Source organism: Lutra lutra, chromosome 10 (assembly GCF_902655055.1).
Source record: "Lutra lutra chromosome 10, mLutLut1.2, whole genome shotgun sequence".
NCBI classification, from domain to species: Eukaryota; Metazoa; Chordata; class Mammalia; order Carnivora; family Mustelidae; genus Lutra; species Lutra lutra.
The window spans coordinates 74,505,674-74,529,866 of NC_062287.1; the positions used below are offsets into that span (position 1 = coordinate 74,505,674).

Here is a 24,193-nt window from a genome sequence, read left to right on the forward strand (position 1 = left end):
GGTCTTCTCACCCAGGATCTTTCCATGTTCCTTTTCTCCTCCTTCCTTTATGCTTTTCTTTCCCCACTGGCCATGGACTTTTGTGACTGAGAACATGTCACATTATCTCAGGGCTTTGATGCTTACCAACTGTCAGAGAAAAAAGTCATGGGCTTGTCTTTCTCTGAGTTTCCATCACTTGTTTGTATACTCACTTGGCATTTAGCATGTGCAAAACCCTATGAAGGTTTTGGGGGTGCTTAAGAATGTTATCATGTACTTTTTTTGACTCCTCAAGTATTATTCATGACTTGCCTTTTCAGGAGAGAGTAATTGTATCTGGTATCTGATTCATCTTGGAAAAATCTATAGTGCCTCGCACAGTATTTAGCTCACATTAAAAAAATCACTAAGTACCCATTGGCAAGATTGACTAAAAGGATTTTAGGCAACGGTCAGCTAAGCTGCAGAAACAAAATTAAGGTGGTTCCAACATGACAGACCTTTACTTCTCTCCCACTGCCCACAGGAGGGCAGACAGTCCAGGCTGGGTAAATGTCTCTGTTCTAGGAAGTCGTCCAGGGACTCAGGTTCTAACTTCTTGCTCTGCCATGGCCTGGGGCGTTTTTCTTCCCATGGTCAGAGCTGGCTCACCAGGTGGCTCAGTGGCTCAGAATGCACCACCTTCATGTTCTGGCCTAATGATAGGAGGAAAGGGAAAGTGAAGGGAGAGCAGGGAACTTCCTTCTTGAAATGTGATTCAAGGGGCACCTGGGTGGCTCAGTCAGTTAGGCCTCCTGGCTAAATTTTGGCTTAATTTTGGCTCAGGTCATGACCTCAGGGCTGTGGGATCAAACCCCAGGACCAGCCCCATGTTCAGCAGGGAGTCTGCTTGAGGATTCTTTCTCTCCCTCTCCCGGCCCCAGCCCCGTTCATGCTTTCTCTCTCAAATAAAAAAATAAATTTAAAAAAATGCAAAAATAAATGAAATAGAATGTGATTCAAACAGGCACATATTATATCTGCTCACCACTCATCAGCTAAAACATTGTCACATGGTCACATTGGCTTGCAAGTGAGACTGGGAAATATAGAATCTAAATGGACAGCCATGTTGTCCAATATAACTTGGGACTCTATACTAAAAGAAAGACGAGGAGCCATATCATCATTTAACATTCACTAAATGACTAAAATTAAAAAGATCGATGATGCCAAGTGGGTAGGAGAATAAAAAGATGTGTTCAGCTGAGCGAACTCTTCAGTCATTCCTCTCCTAGGTATTTTCCTAGGAGTAATAAAAATACATGTCACAGAAAGATTGGTACAAGAATGTTCATAGGAGCCTTATTCATAATAGCCAAAATCAGGAAACAAACCAAGAGGAGAATAATGTCCATCAAGAGGAGGATAATGCAACCTGGGATGGGATATTCATACAATGGAACTCCAGTCCCCAATACAGAGGAACAAAGTACTGATACACGAAACAACCAGGGCTGTCTTACCCATTTGGCACAGCAGGTGCAGTGCCCAGGCCCATGAGAATGTTCCAATTTCTTTACTATCAGGAGGAAAAAATGAACTTTAAGCCTGAAGAGAACATCTTATTAATGTTAATTAATACAGACATATTTGTTTTTATAGTAACACAAATATAAGAGATGAATTTTTAACTTTATTATTTTTTTTTATTTGTCAGAGAGAGAGGGAGAGAGAGCGAGCACAGGCGGACAGAATGGCAGGCAGAGGCAGAGGGAGAAGCAGGCTCCCCGCCAAGCAAGGAGCCCGATGTGGGACTCGATCCCAGGACGCTGGGATCATGACCTGAGCCGAAGGCAGCTGCTTAACCAACTGAGCCACCCAGGCGTCCCTAACTTTATTTTTTATTAAGAAAGGGGCCCACAAGGTCACTAGGACCTTTGAAGGTCATAATGCAACCCTAGAGGGGCTCCTGGGTGGCTCAGTGGGTTAAGCCTCTGCCTTCGGCTCAGGTCATGATCTCAGGATCCTGGGATCGAGCCCCGCATCGGGCTCTCTGCTTGGCAGGGAGCTGCTTCCCCCTCTCTCTCTGCCTGCCTCTCTGCCTACTTGTGATCTCTCTGTTCCAAATATATAAATAAAATCTTTAAAAAAAAATAATGCAACCCTACAAACAATACGGATGAGTCTTAAAAGCATTATGTTGAGCAGAAAAACTTGAGGCACCAACGAGTATATGCTGTATGATTTTATTGAATGAACTTCTGTAGCAGACAAAACTAATCTGTATTAATAGATCAGAAAATGGTTGCTTCTGGGATAGGGAGGGATTGCCTAGAAAGAGAAATGAAGGTATGATTCCAAGATGACTGAAATGTTCTAGATCTTGGTTTAGGTGGGTTACCTAGGTGTATACACAATTGTCTAAAATCATGGAACTGAACTGTTAGGATGGTTGCATTTTATTGTATAGCAATTATGCCACAATTAAAAAATAATACGGAAGAGAAGAAGAATGTACACTAGAGGAAAGTTAATAATCTCTGCAACAGATAAGATGAATGAATTCTTGAGACAGGGCTAGCTGACAAGATTTTAAGTTGCATTTTAGTAGAAAAGCTGTAAGGACTCAAAGGGAGGGGTCTTAGCACCATGACTGGCCAGTGGGGAACAAATCACTCTGCTCTGTATCATTCAAGGTTTTTTTTATTGCAAGCAAGAGAAAGTAGCTCTGGTTATTAAGCAGGAAACGAAATTTTTAGAAGAATAACAGAAACTATAAAGAACAGGCTCTGAAAACAGTCCAGAATTAAGAAGGCAAAACACAGAACCGAGCACACCATCAGCTGGCTGACAGATCAGAGGATACTCTTATCCTATACCTTTTCCCACCCAGCCAAACCCTATCTCAGGCTTCCACTGCATCTACTTAATACTCCCTGCAAAGCGGAAAAACCTGGTTGTCAGTGTCTGATGAACTGAGCTCAGGTCTCACCTACATACAATACCAAAGAGTTGGGTGAGAGATCAAAGCTTTCTCTTGGCTTCTAGAGTGGGAGGTGGGGTCCTGCCTCCCACTTATTTTGGAATTCCCAAAAATAGGGATAGAATTTGAGTCCTGGGCAGCCCCAAATAACCAACAACACACTCTGTCTCTGTCGTTTAGATTCCTGCTTGTGATTCTAACTCCTGTCCAGGGTTTCCAAGATCCAGAGCTTGTCCGGTGTAGACTGTTACATTCTAAACACTGCTGATGTGGCTTGGGAGAGCGAACCTCAGGATCCGGTGTGGAAGGTCACCCTGGCTCACCGCCTGGGACCGGGCAGGGAAACTGGTTATGCTGGTGAGCTATGGCGAGAGCAAGGCTTACTCAAGAGAAGTATCTGAAAGGCAGATAGGACAGACTTGATTAAAATGAATTGTGGAAAAGCCAGGAAAAGGAGTCAAAGGGGACCGCCCAAATTTCTGACTTGGGAGAGGAGGGAGGGGTGAGGAGTGTGAGAATGCATATAGGAACAGTGAAACCCAGGGGAGGCAAGGAGTAGGTTTGTTTCATTTGTTTGGGGTGGTTGGGTGGCAAAGGTTAAGGTTTTGACGTGCTGAACTTGAGACAGAGTTGTCCAATATACAACTGAAACATGTTTTAGAAACCAGCAAAGGTCCAGTCTATTGGCTGAGGCCATGGATGGGGCGAGCTCAGCCTGGGTGGTGCAAGGAGCGCGGAAAGAGGGTGCTCGCGATTGCTGACGTTTAGGGGGCGGTCTCCAAGCTCGCGACACCGCCTGTGTTGGCGGCCGACCTGGCCCTGCGCCCAAACACCCGTCCACGCCCCGCCCTCCCCCAGGCCCCGCCCCGCTAGGCGGGGCGAGGAAGCGGCGTCGCGAAGTCACCCGAAGACGTAATCGGGTAGGCGCAGACTCTGCTGCTGGCGACCCCCGGGCCCACCTGGGAGGAGCACTTGCCGAATGGGGCGAGGGGACAAAGAACCGCGGGGAGGGGGTGAAGCCCAGACAGCCGGGCCCGCGGCGCTGAGCACGGTGGCGGCTGCGGCGGTGATACTGGTCGCCGCCCTGCTCCTGCTGCGGCGTGAGGACGGGGGGTCGGGGCCTGGCTCCAGGTAACCCCTCCGCGCAGGGGACCGAGCTGGGCCCTTGCACCCCAGTGGGGGAGAGGAGGGATGGGGTTGGAACCCGGAGTAGCGTCGGGAACGAGGCCTTTGGGTGCCATGGCACCTGGGCGTATTCTTCTGTTAGGTCCTTTCGGAGGTGTAGATTGGCTCAGGTTCGGGCGACGGCCAGGGTGCCACGCCCTGCGGGTGATTCAGCACTTTCCGCTTGGCGATTCAGCACTTTCCGCTGGGCCCAGACTTCGGAGAATAATATACCTTTTCCCAGAGCAAATAAACCACCATTGTTACCCCGGTTCAGCTAGGGCCATCCCTTAAACATCCCAAGACCAGCAGCTATCGATGTTATTTCTGCAGCATGGCCGAGACTGAGGCACTGCCGAAGCTTCGGGAAGACTTCAGGATGCAAAATAAATCTGTCTTTATTCTGGGCGCCAGCGGAGAAACCGGCAGAGTGCTCTTAAAAGAAATCTTGGAACAGAGCCTGTTTTCCAAAGTCACGCTCATTGGCCGGAGAAAGCTCACCTTAGATGAAGATGCTTATAAAAATGTGGTGGGTATTTGAGCTGGGACTCAAAAATATAATAGCAGTGATTCTTCGGAGTGAACATATATTCATGTCTAAAGGCTGAACATTTCCTGGCCTGTGGTGGAGGAGAGGTGATCACAGTGTGGCCCAGAATGGTGTGTGAGAGCCCCTCCTGGAAGCTGGAGTCCTGGTTACAGGCCGGGGTTGGCCTCCCCACTCACTATATGACCTTGGGCAAAGCCCTTCTCTCCATCTAGACCCCTATAAGGCCAGCCTGGCTTGTAATGAGGGCTCAGAAGAGAGAAGAGCCAGTTTTCAGAGCCATTCAAGCTGGGTTCTGGAGACCGCCTGATAACCTGGGGCCATTTTCTCAACCATTTTGCCTGTTTTATTTACGTGCCCACTCAGTATTAATGTCAGTTAATTGCAGGCAAGGTCTATGGCAATAAAGGTGAGATTATTCACCTACGAGAATTGCCGCACCTAACGTCCCAGGGCTGTAGCCTTGTAAATGGAATATTCTCTTCATTGTCACACTTTCATGGTTAACCAAAGGATATGCCAGACTTTCCCTAAATACTTGCAGTCTGAGCTCTGTGGAGATCCCTTTCCCCATGTAAAGGGAGTTGTGAAATACAGTAAATTAAACTATAGTGTGATCCCGAGATCCCCATAGCTATAGAAGTTGGTCCCACGGGCTTCACAGGTAGAACATCCCAAACAACAAGTGGTCTCACAAATAGATGTTCTTAACCCCTGTAGGTCCATGGTCAGACCATTTTACATCTATTCTGTGTCCATCAGGACTTTTCTGTTTAAAATGGACATCTTTGCTCAGACTTAGTTCATATGTGGTCTTCACAACTGGCTTCATGGAGTGTGTCAAATACCTCCGGTAATTAGAAACTGATACTGAGTTCCATGCTTTGATAATTGAGTTTTGGTAACATGTCTTTGGGTTATGCACTTAATGGGAACATATTTTTCTTCAGCATGTTCACAGTGCCAGAAAAATTGTTTTGAAAGAGCTGATGGTAGGGAAGGAAAACTACATTTTATTTGAATTCCTGGATGATGAGAACTTCTCAATCTGTCTTTTTTAAGTTTCACAACAAACTTGTGAAGTGACATGGAGGTTCTTTTTTTTTTTTTTAAACATTTATTTGTTTTAGAGAGAGACAGTGAGAGAGTGCATGAGCAGGAGGAGGGTCAGAAGGAGAGGGAGAAGCAGACTCCCCGCTGGACTGGGCTTGATCTCCCCATGACCTCAGCCATAAGCAAGAGACAGACCCTCAACCGACTAAGCCACCCAGGCATCCCTACATGGAGGTTCTTAAATCTGAGTGAGCACAAGAATTACTTAGGATGCTTATTAAAAGTGCATTTTCTGGGGTGCCTGGGTGGCTCAGTCATTAAGCATCTGCCTTCAGCTCAGGTCATGATCTCAGGGTCCTGGGATCAAGCCCTGCATCTGGCTTCCCTGCTCAGTGCAAAGCCTGCTTTCCTCTCTCCCACTACCCCTGCTTGTATTCCCTCTCTCACTCACTCACTCTGTGTGTCAAATAAATAAATAAAATCTTTTTAAAAAATGCATTTTCTGCTTCAGAAGTATTGGTGTGACACCTCCTAATATGCCTTTTTATCAAGCACTCACTGGCTGATTCTAATACAGGTGGTTCATGAATTGGACTGAAGGAAAGATTATCGTTCCCATTTTATTGCTGGAAAAACTGAGGCATATAACTTGACCAAAATTACATGCTTACTAAGTAGCAGGCTCGGGAGTTGAACCTAGGTCTTTGAGATCCCAAACACCATTACTTGCCCTGACATTGTACTTCACTGGTGTCCCTCCTGGTAGTATAGACAGGTCTTTTATGTTTCCAGAGAGAAAATTAAAATTGAACCTGACTTTAGAGATCCGAATCACTTATGGTCCAGTTATGTGTACCATGAACATACAGTGCATTGTTGATTTTGAATTCAGATAATTGCTTTTTAGTGGGAAAAAAATGAGCTTGCAAAAAATTTTTATAATATGATTATGCATTTTCCTTAATTTTATTTCTGTTTAATTATATTATTAAACCTGGTTTGTCTCCCAGCAAAGTATCCATTTGGTGAACAGTACCTGTAACAGTCACTTGCTCATAAGTCTTAAAAACTACCCGGTACCTTATTAATATCATGTACATTATTAAGTGTATCCATGCTTAATATCTAATGCCCCAGTTTTTTGCCACTCTGCACCAGTGCCACTCTAGCTCTATCAGAGGTTTCTTACTAGGTAAAATAAGCACTCTCTGGAATTATGATTCTCATGCTGTAGGAATCTGCCTTCCTAAGTAGACTTGCATGGAAAAGATAGAAGAAGAATGGCAGGAGAAAAGATGCCAGAGCAGAGAGCTTGCAAAGTTTTATGATAAATGAGCAGCCTGTTCAGTAATGTTCTGTAATTTATTCTTTAAATCTAGAGGAGTATTTTTCCCCTCTTTTTTAATAACATCAAGTTATATACAGCTGTGTCCTTGTTGTCTAGAATCAAGAAGTTGTGGACTTTGAGAAGTTGGATGACTACGCTTCTGCCTTTCAAGGTCATGATGTTGGATTTTGTTGCCTGGGTACTACCAGAAAAAAAGCCGGGGCGGTAAGGAAGACATAGACCCCTTTCTCTTTCGCTGGCTGGTAATATCAATGATTCCTTTCTTGGTTACTCTTTTTCTTTACATCCGTAGTGCTTACATGTAATAAGCTCTTATCATTTACGATTTCATGTACTGCCGTAGCCTTTGCTGTACTTTGAATAGTACTGATAAATTCATCTTTCCTTCAAAGTAACCCTTGAGTTCAGACCTTCGTGCTGGAGACATCATAAATATTTACAAGGTCTTGCCTCTTACAAATATTGCTATCTTTACATCCCCTGACTAAGGCAAAGCATTATGTCTGAGTAAAAGTAACTGGCTCATGCTGTTAGCAATAAGTTTTTTTTTTTTCTTATAAATGTTTTAAACTTAAAGCGTTCTCTCTCACATGAATGATTTACATCAACCTATTTTCATGCCAAGTTTTAAACTTAAGATACAGAACATCAGAACAGAGGCACGATTCAGCTAGCCGTTAGTGATGACTCAGCCTTTAGTGGTGATTCAGCCCTAACTGAAGCAGAACTGTTCTAATCCACGTTTTATCTTCTTTTTAATGGTGTTCTAAATCACATCGGCCTCTGTCCAGAGGTCCTAGGTTACTATCTAGTTAAAAGTCATTGCTTACGGGTGCCTGGGTGGCTCAGTGGGTTAAGCCTCTGCCTTCGGCTCAGGTCATGGTTTCAGGGTCATAAGATCAAGCCCCGCATCATGCTCTCTGCTCAGCGGGGGGGCCTGCTTCCCCTCTCTCTCTGCCTGCCTCTCTGCTTACTTGTGATCTCTCCCTCTGTCAAATAAATACATAAAATCTTAAAAAAAAAAAAAAGTCATTGCTTACTATGTAGATCCTCAGCACGTGTTAATACATCTTAATTTATACCTTGACTATAGTTTATTCCTCTGGCAGAAAATTGTTGGAGCTAAATGTGTTTGTTTATTTATTCATCTATCTATTTATTTATTTATTTATTTTTTAGAGAGTGCAAGAGTGAAAGTGGGGAGGGGGAGGGAGATGGGAGCGGCAGAGACACAGGGAGAGAATCCCCAACGGGCTCCATGCCCATTGCGGAGCCCCGAAGTGGGACTCCATCTCACAGCCCTGAGATCATGACCTGAGCCAAAAGCAAGAGTTGGATGCTTAACGGACTGAGCCACATAGGTGCCTAAATGTGTCTATTAAATATGCAGGACCATGATGCTGCTGTGGGGCCTTATCATAGATTTATGAACAGGCTTGTGTATCAGAATCATTAGGAGGGCATGTGGTTAAGAACTGTTGGTTCATACCAACTAAGGAGTTCAGCTCAGATGTATTTCTCTGGCCCTGTTGGTGATTCAAAGAATAATTCTATTTATGCTTTTGGTAGGGATGTATTTCCAAATCTTCTGCGGTTCTATCATGTCCACTTTGGAACCCAGCTGGGTTTTGAGCTCTGTGCTGGGAAGTCTGGATTATAGAGAAGTTTAATCTCCCAGGAATTAGCACATTTTGTCTCCTAGAAAGGGTCATTTTCCTGCTCAGCATCTAGTATAGTTTCTGTCCCAGGGAGAGTCACAAGCAGTGTGCCCTCCAAAAAGCATTGACAAACTTTTGTTCTAGTACACCGCAAGTTGAACTGTCTCAAGTGCCAGCCTGATTTTGACAGTGACTCAGCAAAATAAAAACCACTGCATTAGGCATAGAGCAGTTGATTTTCATGACATAAGGCAAATCTCATTATAGGGTGCCCCAAGAAAAAGTCTACATTGCTTTGTTGCACTGAAATTGTGTAAAGCAATTTTAATCAGAGGAATCGGATGTCTTCCCTCTCCAGACTATTTTTTTAAAGATGGAGTTGGTTCTCTACCCCTCAGGCTCCAAAATCAGTTTGTTTTCCAAAATCGGTTTGAAAAGATATAAGGATTAATGGGTAAGCAGAGAAAAAAACTAGCAAGCCAAATGTAATCTCAGAAATGAGTTGGGGTTTAAATGGTTCAAGAGGATAGTGACAGAAAGAAAACTGACATTTCTTCCAGAAAGTCTTTTTTAAAGAAATTTGATGCTAATTTAGGTTGGATGCAATACAAAATTTGGAGGTTGTGATAACTTTAGGCAATTCGAAAGAGGTGACAGTTTCCAAGTGGCTAGGTAGTAATAGTTGTTTGATGGGGACTGTGGGTTTCCAAGCTCATCCTACTGGTATTCTGGGTCGGCAGCCCTGTCTACAGAAAAAGCTCATCAGATAGATACTGAGAAGCTGGTACAAGCCTGGTGTCATTCTGGAGCTGTTTTGTAACTGGAACATCCCCCAGTTTTCCTTAGCAATAGGACTTTCCAGTATAGAAATGTCAAGAAATTACCGGTTTCTGTCTCATTATTGACACCCTCTGAGTAGCCATCTTGTTTCTCTCTGATCTTCAGTGTGTGAATTTGCTGGGGCTCTTATAACAAAGCACCATACCTGGGGTGGCTTAAATAGCAGGAATTTAGTGTCTCACAGCTCTAGGGGCTTGAAGTCTGAGATCAAGGCATTGGCAGCTTTGGTTCCCCTGAGGGCTGGGAGGAAAGGAACTTCCAGGCTTCTCTTCTTGACTCATAGATGACATAGATGACCTCCTTCTATCTTTATCTCTTCATTCAGTGTTTTTCCCAAGTATGTGTGGTTCTGTCCAAATATCTCCTTTTTACAACAGCACTAGTCCAAGTAGATTAAGAACCACCCTACTCAGTATGACCTCACCTTAACTTAATGTCATCAGCAGTGACATTTCCAAATAAGTGACCCGTTTCCAAATAAGGTTACACTCTGAGATACTAGAACTCATGATTTCAACATGGGAGTTTTGGGGAAAATATTACAACCCATAAAGTTCAGACTTCTCAGATTTCCTCTGAAACTGGTGTAGGGATAGGTCTGTTGGCCCTTTCAGCTGTTTGGAAAACCATTTCTTTAAATCGTGTTAGATGATTTCACATTCACAGGCCCCAGCTCTCCAGTCCGTGCAGTGGCTTCCTTACTTGGCCCCATATCTACTGGGTCCGAAACTCCAAGGCTGGAAATTTAGCAACTATTTGTAGCATCTTGGGAGATTTAGACGAAGCCAACCATCCTCTTGTTGGAGCTGCTTTCTCAAGGCATTAGGGTGTGTTAGTCTTCCTCTCCTGCTGCTTTTCTATGTACTGGAGTCCCAGATGGCCTTCACCTGGCCATAAGAAGCAACTTGTGTGCTAGGAAAGGTTGCAATACTCTTTGAAGACCAGATCTACATTGGCTTGGGGTGTAGAGCAGAAACTCGAAGATGTCGCTGAGAATAGCGTTTTCCCCTTATTTGTATTCAGAGAAGGATGTGGCTAGTGAGTTCGAGGTGGTGTCATAAGGTTTTGCCTCTCCATTGGCTTCTTCACGGTTCAGGTTTTTGGATTCTGTTGAATGGACAATGCCAGTAATGTGATTAAAGCAGCCGTTGTAACATTCATGAGGCCTCGTTAGAGTCTCCTGGCTTCTGATTCTAATGAAACATCCTTCGAATCCAGGGGTTTGTGGACCAAGGCTGTGGGCCACATACAGCCTATGTGTTTTTGTATAGCCCATGGAGCTAAGAAGGTTTTTGTATTTTCAAATGGCTAAAAAATGTCAAAAGGGGAATAATATATCAAGTGAAAATTTAAGAAATTCCAATTTCAGTATCGATAAATAAAGTTTTATTGGAACACTCCTGTTCTCATTACTTTATGTATTATCTGTGGCTGCTGTGATGGCAGAGCTGTGTTGCTATAACAAAAACCTGCAAATCTGAAAGGGTTTGCTTTCTCATCCTTTATGAGAAAAGTTTGCTGCCGCCTGTTGTCATGTGTACCATTTGATTCGATGTCTAGAAGGGGGCTTGTGAAGTCATAGGGCCTCCGTGGCTTGAGGCTGTGTTTGGTACCAGATAGCCATGGGAGCTTGGGTGTGCTGGGTTGCTCCCATGGGCGGGTGCCTCCTCGTCAGTACTGAGTAGGAGGTGGCCACTGAAACCCCCGTTAGTCTGCAGAATTCTTTGACTTCCATCACCCAGAGAAAAGAAGACCCCACATGGAAACATTATGTGAGAACATAAGAGATAGACTCAGGAATCTCAGTTATCTGTTTGATTTGATTTCTATCCAGAGCTTTTTCTCTAACCGGGATCTTGGTTCTACCACTGTACATCAAATAGAGAGATGCCCTCCAGAAACACCAACCAATGAGGTCTTAAGATTATACCATTTGTTGTTTGTCTGCATCTCTGTCTTCTAGTCTAATTTATAGGGCTGGGTTGAAATGGGAGTAAAGCAGAAAGAATCTGAAGCAGGAATGTGGCTAAGTGCGCCCCTTTACAATGACAGATCCTTCCTCCTTAGAAAAGGAAACCGCGGATGTTGAGTCATTGTGGGGTGCTCTCTGGTCATGCCCGTCAGTGCCGAAATACCTCAGTAGGAGAAGTTGTTTGTAAGCTGGTGTGTTCCTAGTTTATAGGCATGTGTAAAGAAGATTAGAAGAAATACTTATTAGCTTTGGATTTTAATAAGATTTGAAGAGTAAATGGTTTGTGGAGCCTGTGGAGATTCTGCCAAGTTGTATTACGTTGTGTTTATTCTTTCGAGCGGGTGCTGGGAAAGGAAATTTATAGTAGGAACTTACTTAATCAGTTCCTTTTTCTGGAAGAAACTCTGATTTCTAGCTTAAAATAAGATACACTGAGTAAAGAATCATAAAGACACTGCAACAGAATGGTTGTAATGCTCTCAGAAGAGATGTCTTTTCTCTTGCCATATGGTTTGGGAAACTAAATATGGTTTTTCTGGGAAAACACATGAAAACTGTGTTTCTGGGTTATGAAATAGCTTGTTTTAGCTTGTTTCTTCTATTGTTGTTGTTGTTGTTTTTATCTGCACCGCTAGAGAATAAGAAAGGATGTTAATTAGATTTTAAAGACAGCTTCCTTCTATCTCTAAATGGAATCTTCCTCACTGCAGAGAAAATTGGTGTGTGTCGGTATCTCCAAGTCTGTCACCAGGATCCACGCTTTAGTTTGGTTTCTAAGTCCTTGAAAGCCGTTGACCCCTCTGCTTTCGAGTTTCATTCATCAGCTAAAAGGCCACGCATCAGGGTGGGGGAAGTGAAATTCAAAAATTGTGGGCTTAGAAAAATGCGTATTTATAATCAGCTTGGGGGCTCAGAGGATTTGTGAAATCATTTTGGATTAACAGCCATTGATTGCTAATAAAACAATATTTAGCTTTGTCCAGAGAACAGCAGTGGAGAAAGGTATGGGCACCTCGTCAACAGGGCCCATTGAACAGGGATGACGGGCCCAGTGTGGGGGTCTGCGCGGCAGCGTGGGCGCTCGTCCTTCACGGAGCGGTTGTCAGTTGTTAGCCAGGCCCGTGAAAGGAAGGACGCCAGAGTCTGATGGCTAGGTTGGTATTGACGTGCTCTCGCTGACTAATCAGATTGAAAAAGTCCCATGGCATTTATGTCACTTTAATTTTCATCAAACAATTGGAGATGGCAGGACTCTATTAAGAAGAGGTTGATCCAGAACTAAAGCCAAATAAATTAGGGTCTCAGTTTAATCAAATTATCCCTTTACTGGCCCTGGATTAAGCGAGAGAGACAGCGTCGGTCCAGGGACTTGTGATTGGCTGAATCTTTCCTTTATTTTTTAAAGAAGCTGATGAAAGAAAAAAAAAAAGCATTTTAACAGAGACAACTATGATGACGCTTCCAAGAAATAGGGCTAAAACAGCAGCAACAATGAAAAGGAATTGATTTCACTAGTCAGCGCTGGGATTTCATTGTGAATAACGGACCTGTTCTCGGAATCAGAGTTTGGGGATTCCTTCAGCGCATGTAAAATCTCAATTCGAGACTGGCTCTGAGGAGACTCAGGACCCTCCCTGAGGGGCAGGGCAGGAACGCGGTTTGCTTCACACAGATGTGGAAGAGCAGCACCGTGAGTTGGAGTCAGCGAGTAGGCGAGTCTGTTGTGAGGCTCAAACGTGCACATGTACAACACGGAAAAAGGGGTGGTGATGTGTGGTGACCAGTGACGTTTATGTTACGTCACATGAGACCTAACACTGCTCTGCAGGTAACAGGTGTGGTTAAAAATATACGCCACTGGGGCGCCTGGGTGGCTCAGTGGGTTAAGGCTTCTGCCTTTGGCTCAGGTCATGATCCCAGGGTCCTGGGATCGAGCCCTGCGTTGGGCTCTCTGCTCGGTGGGAAGCCTGCTTCCTCTTCTCGCTCGCTCTCTCTCCGCCTGCTTGTGATCTCTCTCTCTGTGTCAAATAAATAAATACAATCTTTTAAAAAATAGATACTGTCACTGCTGACAGAGGAAGATAGGAAAGGCTTTTGGGGTCATGGTGACATTCTAGTTCTTGATCTGGGGGTTGGCTACAGAGGGTGTTCAGTTGATGAAAAGTCACCGAGCTCTATACTTACAATATGCTTACTTTTCTTTTATGACCGACTTCCATACAAATCTGGAAAAGTTTGGGCCCGTTGTTTTAAAATTGAAATCTGATTAGTTTCCTATGGCTGCTGTAACAAATTGCCTCAACTTTAGTGGCTTAAAACAACGTAAATGTATCATCTTACAGTTTTATAAGTAAGAAATGCAACATGGATTTTGCTGAGGAAAAATCAAGGGTTCCACAGGGCTGTGTTCCCTTCTGGAAGCTCTGGGTGGGGGGGGTGGGGTGAATCCATTGTTACATTTTCCAGCTACTAGGGGCCACCTGCTTTCCTTGGTGTGCGATCCCCTCCCTCCATCTTCGGGGCGGGGGGAACAGGGGACTGAGTACTCCTCACACTGCATAGCTCATCCCTTCTCTTCTGCTTCCCTTTTCTACCTTTAAGGACTCTTGTGATTACATTGGGCCCAGTTGGATCACACAGAATAACCTTATTTTAAGGTCAGCTGATTAGCAACCTTAATTCCCCTGCAGCTTGAACTTCCCTTTGCTGTATGACCTAACGTATTCACAGGTACGGGGAAAGGCACACAGACATCTTTGTGGGGCCACCCCAGTTACGAGTGAGCCCTCTGAATTAGCTGCAGGCAGTGTGAGATGAGCAGGTACTGGGCACAGTGGAGAGCATGGCTCAGAGGCAAGAATCAGCATTCCGCTCTCAGTTTTCTCTTCAGACCGGACGTTCACCAGGTCACTGGCCCTTGTTTTCACATCTCTCAATGAAGCGGTTGGATATGGTTTCTGGAGGTGCAAGACCCACCTCTCCTTATGAAATAAAATATTTAGGATCAATAAGTCCCCTAGGCCAAATCTTGAACTAAAAAATATCATTATGGTGGTAACGTAGTCTTCTGATTTGGAATCGTCCTTATAGAAAACCTCATTATGTAGTTGTAGGTCTAAAGTTTACTAGGCTTTAGACTCCTCTCCAGCACTCTGGAATTTGAGGATGCCGGCATTCGTGGTGGTCCTGAGAAGCTGTTGCTTCCGGCTTTCCCTTGTCTGGGTATAGGCATGTGTCCCTCCATTAGACCCTGGAAGTGAGTTTACATTCTACTGTTTGTACCATTCTCTCCACTCCCATTTATTGCCACTTAGTTGTTTTTTGTTTTGTTTTCTAACTGGATTTGGCTTTCTCTGCTTTCATTGGACTTTTATTCATCCGTTCAAATGTTTTGAGATTACCTGTCATGTGCTGAGCATACATTAATGCTGAGATTTGAATTAAGAAGAAATACCCTGTTCCTACACTCACCCGACTAAGTCTAGACCAGGGGTCCCCAAACATTTTTTTTTTTTTTTTGATAGATCACAAGTAGGCAGAGAGGCAGGCAGAGAAGGGCAGGGGGGGAGCAGGCTTCCCGATGTGCAGAGAGCCTGATGCGGGGCTTGGTCCCAGGAGCCTGAGATCATGACCCAAGCCGAAGGCAGAGGCTTTAACCCACTGAGCCACCCAGGCGCCCCAACATTCTCGATTATATACCCATCAGTAAAAAAAACGTGAGGATTCACTCTTTCCTGGGATATGAAGTATGTTGTAAAACATACACAAAAATGGGAAATTAAATAGACTTTGTTCTGATAGTGCCTGGATAGAGTTCTCAGCTATGCCCCAAGATCCCTGCCCGTTAGAGCTGACACAGAGAAAATTGAGAATCAGAAGGTTACTAAAAGACAAAGAGATGTGTGACTTCAAGCCATTTCTTGGCCTGGTCTTATTATTCCTTTTGTTCCTTGCAGATTTGTTTGGTGTTTTTGTCTCAATGTCACTGTTCTTATTATTTCACTGGCCTTGCTGCCGCAGCTGGTCTGTCTGTCCTGAGGATCATGCTTGGAGCGTCTCCCGGAGCCTCTGCTTGGATGCATTTTATTTAGATCCCCATTCTCCTGCAGGCCTCCTAGCCTGTCGCCCAACCTGAGTCGTCATCTTTGAGCTGAACGCATAACTTTTTGGAAATAATTCATACCCTTTTTCCCCCTCAGGAAGGATTTGTTCGTGTTGATCGAGATTATGTCCTCAAGTCTGCAGAGCTGGCAAAAGCTGGAGGGTGTAAACATTTTAACTTGCTGTCCTCTAAGGGAGCTGATAAGTCAAGCAGTTTTTTATATCTGCAAGTTAAGGTTTGTGCACGTTTCTGTCTTTCATATACTTTGGAGAACCCTGGCTAATTGGCAATACTAAGTAATATAAAATGCTAAGTGATAGAAATGCACTATATTATCCATTTTTTCATAGCAGCAGGTACTGTTTTTGCATGGATATATTTAGTAAACAGGCGTGATTTGAAATCCATTGTCTTTCCCTGTGTTGATTACCTGATAATCACAAAATCAGTTGTGACAGCTCTGGTCTTGAATGGCAGCATGGAATCTGAGTATTAGAAGAGACTTTGAGGCCGTGATTCTTAAACTTTCCCAGAATAGATGACATTGTAGTATTGGTTATGGCTCTTGCCCTCAAGGTAACTCTAATCTGCTTGTTTGGAGATTCCCCAAGGCTAGCCCGGAGTTTGGTAATTTGATAGAAGGTCTCGCAAGACACAGCATATAGTTAGATTCATAGCTATGATTTATTACAATAAAAGGCTGTGAAGCCCAAAGTCAGTAAAGAGAAGGAGTTCATGGAGTGAAGTCGGAGGAAATGGGTATGAGCTTCCAAGAGTCTTCTCTCAGTAGAGTCACACGTGCTAAATTTCTTCAGCAATGAGTGTTGAGAAATGAGAGAAATCCGCCTGAGCGCCAGAGTTCAGTTTTGATGGAGTCAATCACATTGGCACCTTGAGTGTGGAAAAAAAAAATTATAAACTTCCAGAGGTAAAGCAAGTGTTCAGCATAAGCCACATAATTTGTACAAATAGCTGAGGCAATATAAACCACCCTATCAGTTAGGAAATGATAGTATCCAAGTTCCCAGACACAAATCAAAGGTCACCTCGCAGGCAGGCCTTCCTAAGGTAACAGTGTCCGCCTGCTATGTTAACTCTTCTATGCACCCTGCTAATAGAGACAGAACCTATCTTCATAAAAGCTAAGAGATCTGTCCACATAAACACTGGTATATGAATGGTCGAGGCAGCATTACTCACAATAGCCAGAGTAGAAACAACACAAATATCCATCAGCTGATGAATGGTTGAATAAAATCTGATACATACATAGGAAAGAGTATTAGTCACCTGTAAAAAGGCATGATCCATGCTATAAGATGGGTGAACCTTGAAGACATCATGCTAAAAGAGAGAGGCCTTTCACAAAAGGCCACAAGTTGTAGAATTCTGTGTATATAAAATATCCAGAATAGGCAAATATAGAGACAGGAAGATTAATGGGTGGCTAGGGCTGGGGGGGGAGAGGATGGGAGTAAGTCTAGTTGGTATAGGGTTTTTTGCAGGGGTGAAGAAATAATTCTAAACTTAGGTTGTGGTGAAGTATATCTGTGAATATACTAAAAAGCATTAATTTTTAATGAATTTTTTAAAAAGCTACCCAAGATGATGTGATGTGTCAGGTGAGGCACCAAATGAACAGTATGAACAGGCCAGGAAAGAGGAGAGCATGCCACTGAATTCACAAGGCCTTCAGATGTCCCTGTGGCCTGAGCTCCTCTGGCACTTCTGTTCTTAGAGATGCCTGGCATGAAAATTCATGGTTTGTTTAACAAATTTAATTTAAAGCCATCGTATAGATGTCATCTCACTGTCTCTTGAAATCTGATGGGATTTGTAAGGAAGACAGTAATAGAGAGAGTCTGTGCATCTTCTGACCCACTGGAACTATCTAGAAACCAAAAAAGGGTTGATGTTCATCAGCCTGCAATGTTAATTCCAGACTAAGGAGAAGTTACTCACTGATGGTTGAGCTCCTAACAGGTTACCTACTCTCTGGATCTGTTCTAAAATCAGTCACATGAGAGGCCGGACTGACTAGGCAGCCATCCTCTCATTCAGGACATCTTTTATAACTCTACACTGCCTATCAGGATAAACGATCTCTTCCTTAACTTCCCAGATTCGAAAATTCCAGATAACAATATTTACAATTGTTGAGACCCACGGAAGCAGATTATCTTCAAACCCCCAAGTTATCCCCTCATAAGCATTACAGTAAATTGGTCTTCTTGATTAAATACAAGTGGTTTTTATTAACAGGGAGAAGTAGAAGCTAGGGTTGAAGAATTACAGTTTGATCGTTACTCTGTCTTTAGGCCTGGGTAAGTATTCATACTCCCTAATAGTACGCTACTGTTCGTTATTCCCTAGAAGTTAGTTTTTCATGTAAAGAGGCTGACAACTAGGATATTCTAAGATATGAAAGAAGTTGGTTAGAGTTGAATTGCTCCTCTGAAGAGCATGCCTTCTGGATTTGAAGGAAAGGGTAGACCGTTTGTTGGTGCCAGGTTCAGAGTAGTCTGGAATTTCCTGGGTCGCTTTTGCTGCCTTAAAAAAAAAATCCTCTTCATTCGCCAAATAAAACCTTTCACCCATTGTATTAATCTGTTCAGGCTGCCGTAACAGAATAACACCACAGACTGGGTGGTGTAAGCAACAGAAATTTATTTTCTCACAATTCTCGAGGGTAGAATCCAAGGTCAAGTTGCCATCAGAGTCCGTGTCTGCTGAGGCCTCTCTTCCTGGTTTGTAGATGGCCTCCTCTCTGTGCCCTGACATGGTCTTTCCTCTGCGTGCGTATGGAGAGGTATCTGAAATCTCTCCCTCCCCTGTAAGGATACCCGTCCTGTCAGATCAAGGTCCCACCCTTGCGACCTAAACTAATCTGAATTACCCCGTAAATGCACTGTTGTCAAATACAGCCTCACTGGGGGTTAGAGCTTCAACATGAATTTGGTGGGCACAGTACAGTTCATAACACCCTGTATGGTCTGAAGACAATAAACCATCTCTTCCTCTGCTTTTCTTTTTCTCTTTAGAGTTCTGCTGTGCGATAGGCAAGAATCTCGCCCGGGGGAGTGGTTGGTTAGGAAATTCTTTGGCTCCTTACCAGAATCTTGGGCCAGTGGGCACTCTGTGCCAGTGACGACTGTGGTTAGGGCAATGCTGAACAACGCAGTGAACCCAAGTGGCAAGAAGAAGGAACTTCTGGATAATAAGGCCATCCATGACCTGGGGAGAGCCGATAGCTCTCTCACGCCATGACCGCACCGGAGAAACGCTTTCTACTGGAACTCAACACCCACTGCCTAATTGGTACTTTCAGGGTCTAAAAAAAGTCAGTGTGCTTTAACTGTGGTTTCCCTAGTTTCAGCTGCTGGATCCAGTAACAAATTACTGTGTCCTGCACCAGCAGTGCAGAGCCTGGTCGGACGGATCAATACATTGCCCAGGGAGCTTTTCAAAAACAGAGATCCGTAGGCTCTACCTCAGATCCCTGAAGCAGAATCTTCAGGGTATGAGCACAGGAACCTGTTGTTTTTCTTAAAGCTTCCCCTAGTGGTTCTGGTGCCACTGGTGGGGAGGCCTGCTTTGAAAGGCTTGTCTGCACAAACCTTATATTATGCAGATGATTTCTGTTCTAAAATTGTCATTTGTGTCTCTGAGTTACCCGCTGCAGACTGCTGTATTTGTATCAGTGGGCGTCTTGCCTTACTACTTCTTTACAACATATAATAAAAGCCATTATATAACCGAGCTTGTAAGATTCATGGGAGAATTAAATATAGGAAAGAAGATAAATGGACAAGTCCTGGGTGATTGTTAGGAAATGTCCAAGTGTCAGTGCTGATACGCAGCATTTTGGCTAGTTGGATGATAGAATACAGCTAGTATTTATCTGGTGCTGGCTAAGTGCCAGCCTTTACACAAGCTCTCTGTCTTGTAACCCTCCACAATCTTTACAATCCTTGCAGGTGCTACTATCATCCGCATGTCTCAGATGGGGAACTGAAGCTCACTGCAGTTAAGTGCTTTGCCCAAGGGACCAAAGCTGAAGACCTGAAGCTGGAAATGGCAAAGCCAGGATTCTAACCCAAGTCAGCCTGACCCATAGCTTATATTATTTTAAACCACTCTCCAAAGCCTCTGGTAGCCGTGTATTTCCAGGAAGTTCCAGTTAACAGTGACTGGATGAGTACTTGCTATGGATGGATAAAATTGAAATATTTGTTTCTTTTATAGGGTCTAGGATCCCAGTAGTGATTAACCACAAAAAGTTCACAAAGCCCGTAGAAGTGTATGTCAAAGTGCCACACTTTAAAAACTATGGGAAAGGAAAGAAAGATGTGGAAGGAGGGTCAAAGTCGACTAGCCAGTGTTAGTTTCGATCCACGAACAAAGGATAGTGGTGAAACCTGTCTTAACATCTATGCTGAGGGAAACAGTGATTTGAATGATTCAGTCCATTTTTACAGGGTCCGTAGTATGCCAAGTACATTTCAAGCTTCAGGAGATACCAGAGGATAAAGGCCATCTCCTTTAATTGGGGTTGTATATCTGTAGAAGGGATTGGACAGTCCCATTGTCAGTCACCCAGGAAAGAGACGTATTTTAGGAAGGGGTGGGGTCTTAGGATGTGGACTTTAGGAAGGAGATGGAACATTCCTCCTGCCAGGCATGGGTTCCAAAGAGCGGCATGAAGTGAGGGGACCCCATGAGGACATCCTAAGGCCTGTGGGCTCTAAAAGCAGCTACCCCCAGTGGCCAATTTTAAGTTATTCTATGTTATTTTCTTACCCACAAAACCTTCTGTCAGGTCATGTTCAACTTTTTGTTCTGGCCTCAATAGTGAGATGGGATGTTAGGGGGAGGGTTAGTCTGTGTTTGTCTGTGGAGTAGAGAGGAAAGTGGTTCCTTCCCAAGCCCAGCATCGTGGTGAGACACAAACTTAAGAGACGAGATTCTGGCTCGGTCACCCCTCTAGACTGTGGGCTACTTACTTTAGTGTTGACTGGGTGTTACAAAGGAATTTAGCAGATTTCCCTCCAAATGTTACACACACACGGAGAAGATGGCCCATGCTGGAGAAGGAGTTATGTTGGAAGGATGAAGCAAAAAGGTGGATGGGCCCAGGTCACAAAAGGCCTTGAATTCATTCACCATACTGAATGCTTCCTAAGTGCTCCTGGACACACAGGAAGTGTAGATACATTAATGAACAGTAAGTCTAACCTGTTGGAGCCAGCAGCTATCCCGGCAGTATAAGGACAAATATTCAAAACTAATATTTGATAGATCCTGTCCTATAGTTTACAGATAAGAGGAGTACATTCAGAAGAGTTTAGCAATAGAAGGTGTCATTTTCATTCAGCAAATTCACCAAGTACCTACTATGAGTTAGGCCATCTATTATGTGCCAGAGAAATGAAAGCAAAGAGACAAGGCCCTTACCCTCATGGTACAGCATTGGGGATAAAACCAAAACAAACAAACAAGATAATGGTACATGCTGAGAAAGAAACTAATGGAGGGCTGCTGGAAAGACAGTGGAAACTTCTTGAGAAATGATGGTTCGTATTTGTGGAGAATTCTTAGCAAAAGCTTGGAGGTGGGAAGATGAGCCCTAAATCAAAGGCTGAAGAGTTGGGTTGATATGGAAATCAGGTAGGATTATGTGGAGTCTGGTACACCAAGGTAGTCAATTTAATTGGATAAACGTGCTAGTCTCTGGAACTAAAGCTTGGTCAGTTACCTACAGAAATTACTGCTGCACACTCCCAAGAAAGCGTTCTGTAGTTTGAGTACATGTTAGGAAAGGGGGGAAAAAGGCATGAAGCACAGAACATTTGTGTTCTTCCCACCCAGCAGCCATAATGTCACTTTCTGAAGGTATCGAAGAGCCACTCTGTCAGCTGCTTCCCATTGTTTAGGATAAAGTTAACACTTATTGTCTAAGCACTTTACACGTATTAAGTTATTTTATCCAGTGGCTCTATGGCTAGTGCATTCATTATCCCTGTTTTGTAGGTGAGGAAGTGGAGGTGGTGAAAAGTCTTGATCTTGCTCAAGATCAGACTGACAAAGTGACAGAAATAGGATTCAGACTAAATGGGTTCGATCTGAGTCCATGCTCTCACTTAACCACTGCACTTAAAAGACTAAAATCCTTAAAACGGTCCGCCAGGCTTTGGCACCTATGAGTGCTCTAGTACGCTCACACTGGCTCCTGCAGTCCTCTCTGGACCCCAAAGGAGTCAGAGACCCCAGGAATCAGTGGAGTCTGAGGTCCTTGACGGCGCTCCGCCGCCTCTGTCACCAGAGGGCGCCGCGGGCCGGCCACCCCCTCCACTAACAGCCCATTCGTCGAGTTAGAGACGCACAGAGGGCGCGGTGCCCACTGTAAACCCGCGGCGGCGGGTCTCTGAACTTCTGGGTTCAGGGGCGCAGGCGAAGGCCTCCCGGTGAGACCTGCCGCGGCGTGAGGAGGAGACAAAAGTCACATCAAAGCCTGCGACACTTAGTACCAGATTCATCGCCGAATCTGCGCGCGATACACGAACCTTGGCGCTGGAGGAAGCGGAGAACAGGCTCCCGCCCCGCCCACCCAACTCACGTGACCAACGACCGCGGCCTCCGGGCCGGAAGCGCTCCCAAGCCCGCGCGCGCGCGTTCTCGCATTTCTGGGCGGCTGTGAGGCTCCGCGAGTTCCGTCCCTGCCGCGCGCTCGCGCTCGTTCCCAGGCTTCCGGGCCCGGAGAGCTCGGCGGCGGCTGCGCGCGCGCTGCCCAGCCGGGTCCCCGCCCCCAGGCGCGCGGGGTTCCGGGGCAACACAGCCATGTGCTCGTTAGCGTCGGGCGCTGCGGGTGGGTATCCCTGGCTACTTAGCACCCTGCTCGCCCGGCGCGCAGCCCGCGGGGCGGGAGAAAGACCTGCTTTCCGCTGCCCGTACCGGTTGCGGGGCGGGACGGTGGGGCCTGGCTGGGAGTGGGGGAGGCGCTGGCGAGGGCCGCGGGGGAGCGGGGAGGAGGGCGGCGCACCCCCCACCCTGCTCCTCGTGCGTGCGGCTAGCACTGGCGTCAGTCTGGGGCCGGGCTGATGATTTGCGTGTGCTAGGCGGCCGGGGCGCTGTGGAGGACGAGGACGACCTGCCAGAGCTGTCCGACAGCGGTGACGAGGCCGCCTGGGAGGATGAGGACGATGCTGAGCCCCCCCACGACAAGCAGCAGACCCCCTGCCTGTTCTGTGACAGGTTCGTCCGCCTCCGTGCCAGGCGCCACCCCTAGGGTGCCCACGCCCGGTGCGCCCGTGTGGTGCGTTCGTCTGACGCCCGGCCCGAGCGGCCTGCCCACGAATCCTTGAGCCCGTGGTGTGGAGTGAGGGTTTGTTGAGAAGGAAGCACCGTGCTGTAGAGGGAAGAGCCGTGAACTGGAAACCGCGTTATACTAGCTTCTCTTCCGCCGGCCTCAGTTTCCCCGTGCGCGAACTCTGAATCTGTGGTTCCCAAGTCTAGCGGTGCACCCTTGTCTCCTGAGACGTTAAGGATGCTCAACCCGGCGCTTCCGCCCTTCCAAATCAGGCGTGGGACCTGCGAATCTTACATTTTTGTAAAGGCATTTTCTGAGATGATTCTAATGAGATAAGTTTGCCAGTTACTAAGCCAGATCATCCCTCAGGGCCCTTCCAGCTTTATCGCTCTATAATTCATTAATGAGTACAGAGCTTCTCAGGTGTACTATTTCCCCTTGAGCCATCTGAAGTATCACCTTTCTTAGGTAGGGGCTCGCCATCTCTTGAAGGGAAAGGAATTGATGCCCTTTTCACTTAGGGAGAAAGAAGCTATGGTATCAATAACTCGTTCACAAAGGGTTTGTCGTATATCCAAATCCACGTTTTTCCACTTAAAATTCTGCCTTTTCATCTCAGGAAGCTTTGACTCTGGTCAGCCTTTTGGAAGTGGGTGTGAAAGAGGCCTGCTTGGCATGGGCCAGTGTTACTTGAACAAACATTTTCCAGTCTCCCATAAATCTAGGCAGGATGCTGATTGGTGGCATATTAGCTCCTCTTGATTCGTCATTGTTCTCCCATGTAGCGCCATTTGCGTGGGTACAGAATGTCTACTACACTCGTTGCCGTAAAATAACATTTATTGAGCATCAGGGATGTACTTCGTGATAAGCCGTATAAGTACAACAAGGTAAACATTTGTTGAAAACTAAGGGCTGCAGAGGTGCTAGGCCTGCCGAGGGGATAGGTAGCTCCTTGCTGTGTGTTCTTATCTCCAGTATCCTTCAGTTTCACAGGTCAGGTAATGAAGAGGCTTGGTCCTCACAGTGTCTGTAACACAAGTACTTTCAGAACACTGCAAGGTCATCTTTGGAATAAGCACTTTGGGATTATGCCAGCTGTAAAAATTACATTTTATGCTTTATTTCTAAAAGCAGTCTGAGCTCTCGCAGTTCAAAGCCTCTGGAAGCAGCATTGACACAGAGCAGAAAAGAATCTTCTGTAGGGAGTTTTCATCTCTTGACAGAAACTATCAAAGGGAGTTCTTGTCCTTAAA

General features: G+C 45.2%; 2 protein-coding genes across 5 annotated transcripts in view; both read left to right on the top strand.

The window, feature by feature from the left end:
* The first annotated feature begins 3,722 nt into the window (after nucleotides 1–3,722).
* On the top strand, nucleotides 3,723–19,824 carry HTATIP2 (HIV-1 Tat interactive protein 2). 3 transcript variants are annotated; one of them, XR_007120832.1, is made up of 7 exons: nucleotides 3,874–4,078; nucleotides 4,445–4,640; nucleotides 7,156–7,263; nucleotides 15,729–15,866; nucleotides 17,894–17,955; nucleotides 18,673–18,949; nucleotides 19,609–19,824. XR_007120832.1 is itself a non-coding variant. In XM_047690514.1 (6 exons), the coding sequence occupies exons 2-6, from the start codon at nucleotides 4,446–4,448 to the stop codon at nucleotides 18,896–18,898; spliced, it is 729 nt and encodes a 242-aa protein (XP_047546470.1). In that variant the 5' UTR covers nucleotides 3,723–3,867; nucleotide 4,445; the 3' UTR covers nucleotides 18,899–19,387. The 3 variants fall into 3 exon arrangements, 2 of the variants coding, with proteins under 2 accessions (XP_047546470.1, XP_047546469.1); XM_047690514.1 differs by lacking the exons at nucleotides 3,874–4,078; nucleotides 19,609–19,824 and adding an exon at nucleotides 3,723–3,867 and having other exon boundaries at nucleotides 18,673–19,387; XM_047690513.1 differs by lacking the exon at nucleotides 19,609–19,824 and having other exon boundaries at nucleotides 18,673–19,387.
* Nucleotides 19,825–22,059: 2,235 nt separating this feature from the next.
* Nucleotides 22,060–24,193, top strand: part of PRMT3 (protein arginine methyltransferase 3) — a 130,289-nt gene continuing 128,155 nt past the window's right edge. The window contains exons 1-2 of one of the 2 annotated variants that reach the window (XM_047690512.1): nucleotides 22,060–22,496; nucleotides 22,747–22,882. In XM_047690512.1, coding sequence (XP_047546468.1) covers nucleotides 22,469–22,496; nucleotides 22,747–22,882 — 164 coding nt within the window. In that variant the 5' untranslated portion in view covers nucleotides 22,060–22,468. The remainder of the gene's footprint in view (nucleotides 22,497–22,746; nucleotides 22,883–24,193) is intronic. The other variant, XM_047690511.1, reaches the window with a different exon arrangement.

What these genes read in the sequence shown, in the direction of transcription:
- HTATIP2 (XM_047690513.1), top strand. Translation starts at nt 3,927, where the DNA reads ATGGGGCGAGGGGACAAAGAACCGCGGGGAGGGGGTGAAGCCCAGACA. An exon ending in GGGTCGGGGCCTGGCTCCAG is followed by an intron (nt 4,079 to 4,444) that starts GTAACCCCTCCG and finishes TTATTTCTGCAG; the next exon opens with CATGGCCGAGACTGAGGCAC. An exon ending in TTTTATATCTGCAAGTTAAG is followed by an intron (nt 15,867 to 17,893) that starts GTTTGTGCACGT and finishes TTTTATTAACAG; the next exon opens with GGAGAAGTAGAAGCTAGGGT.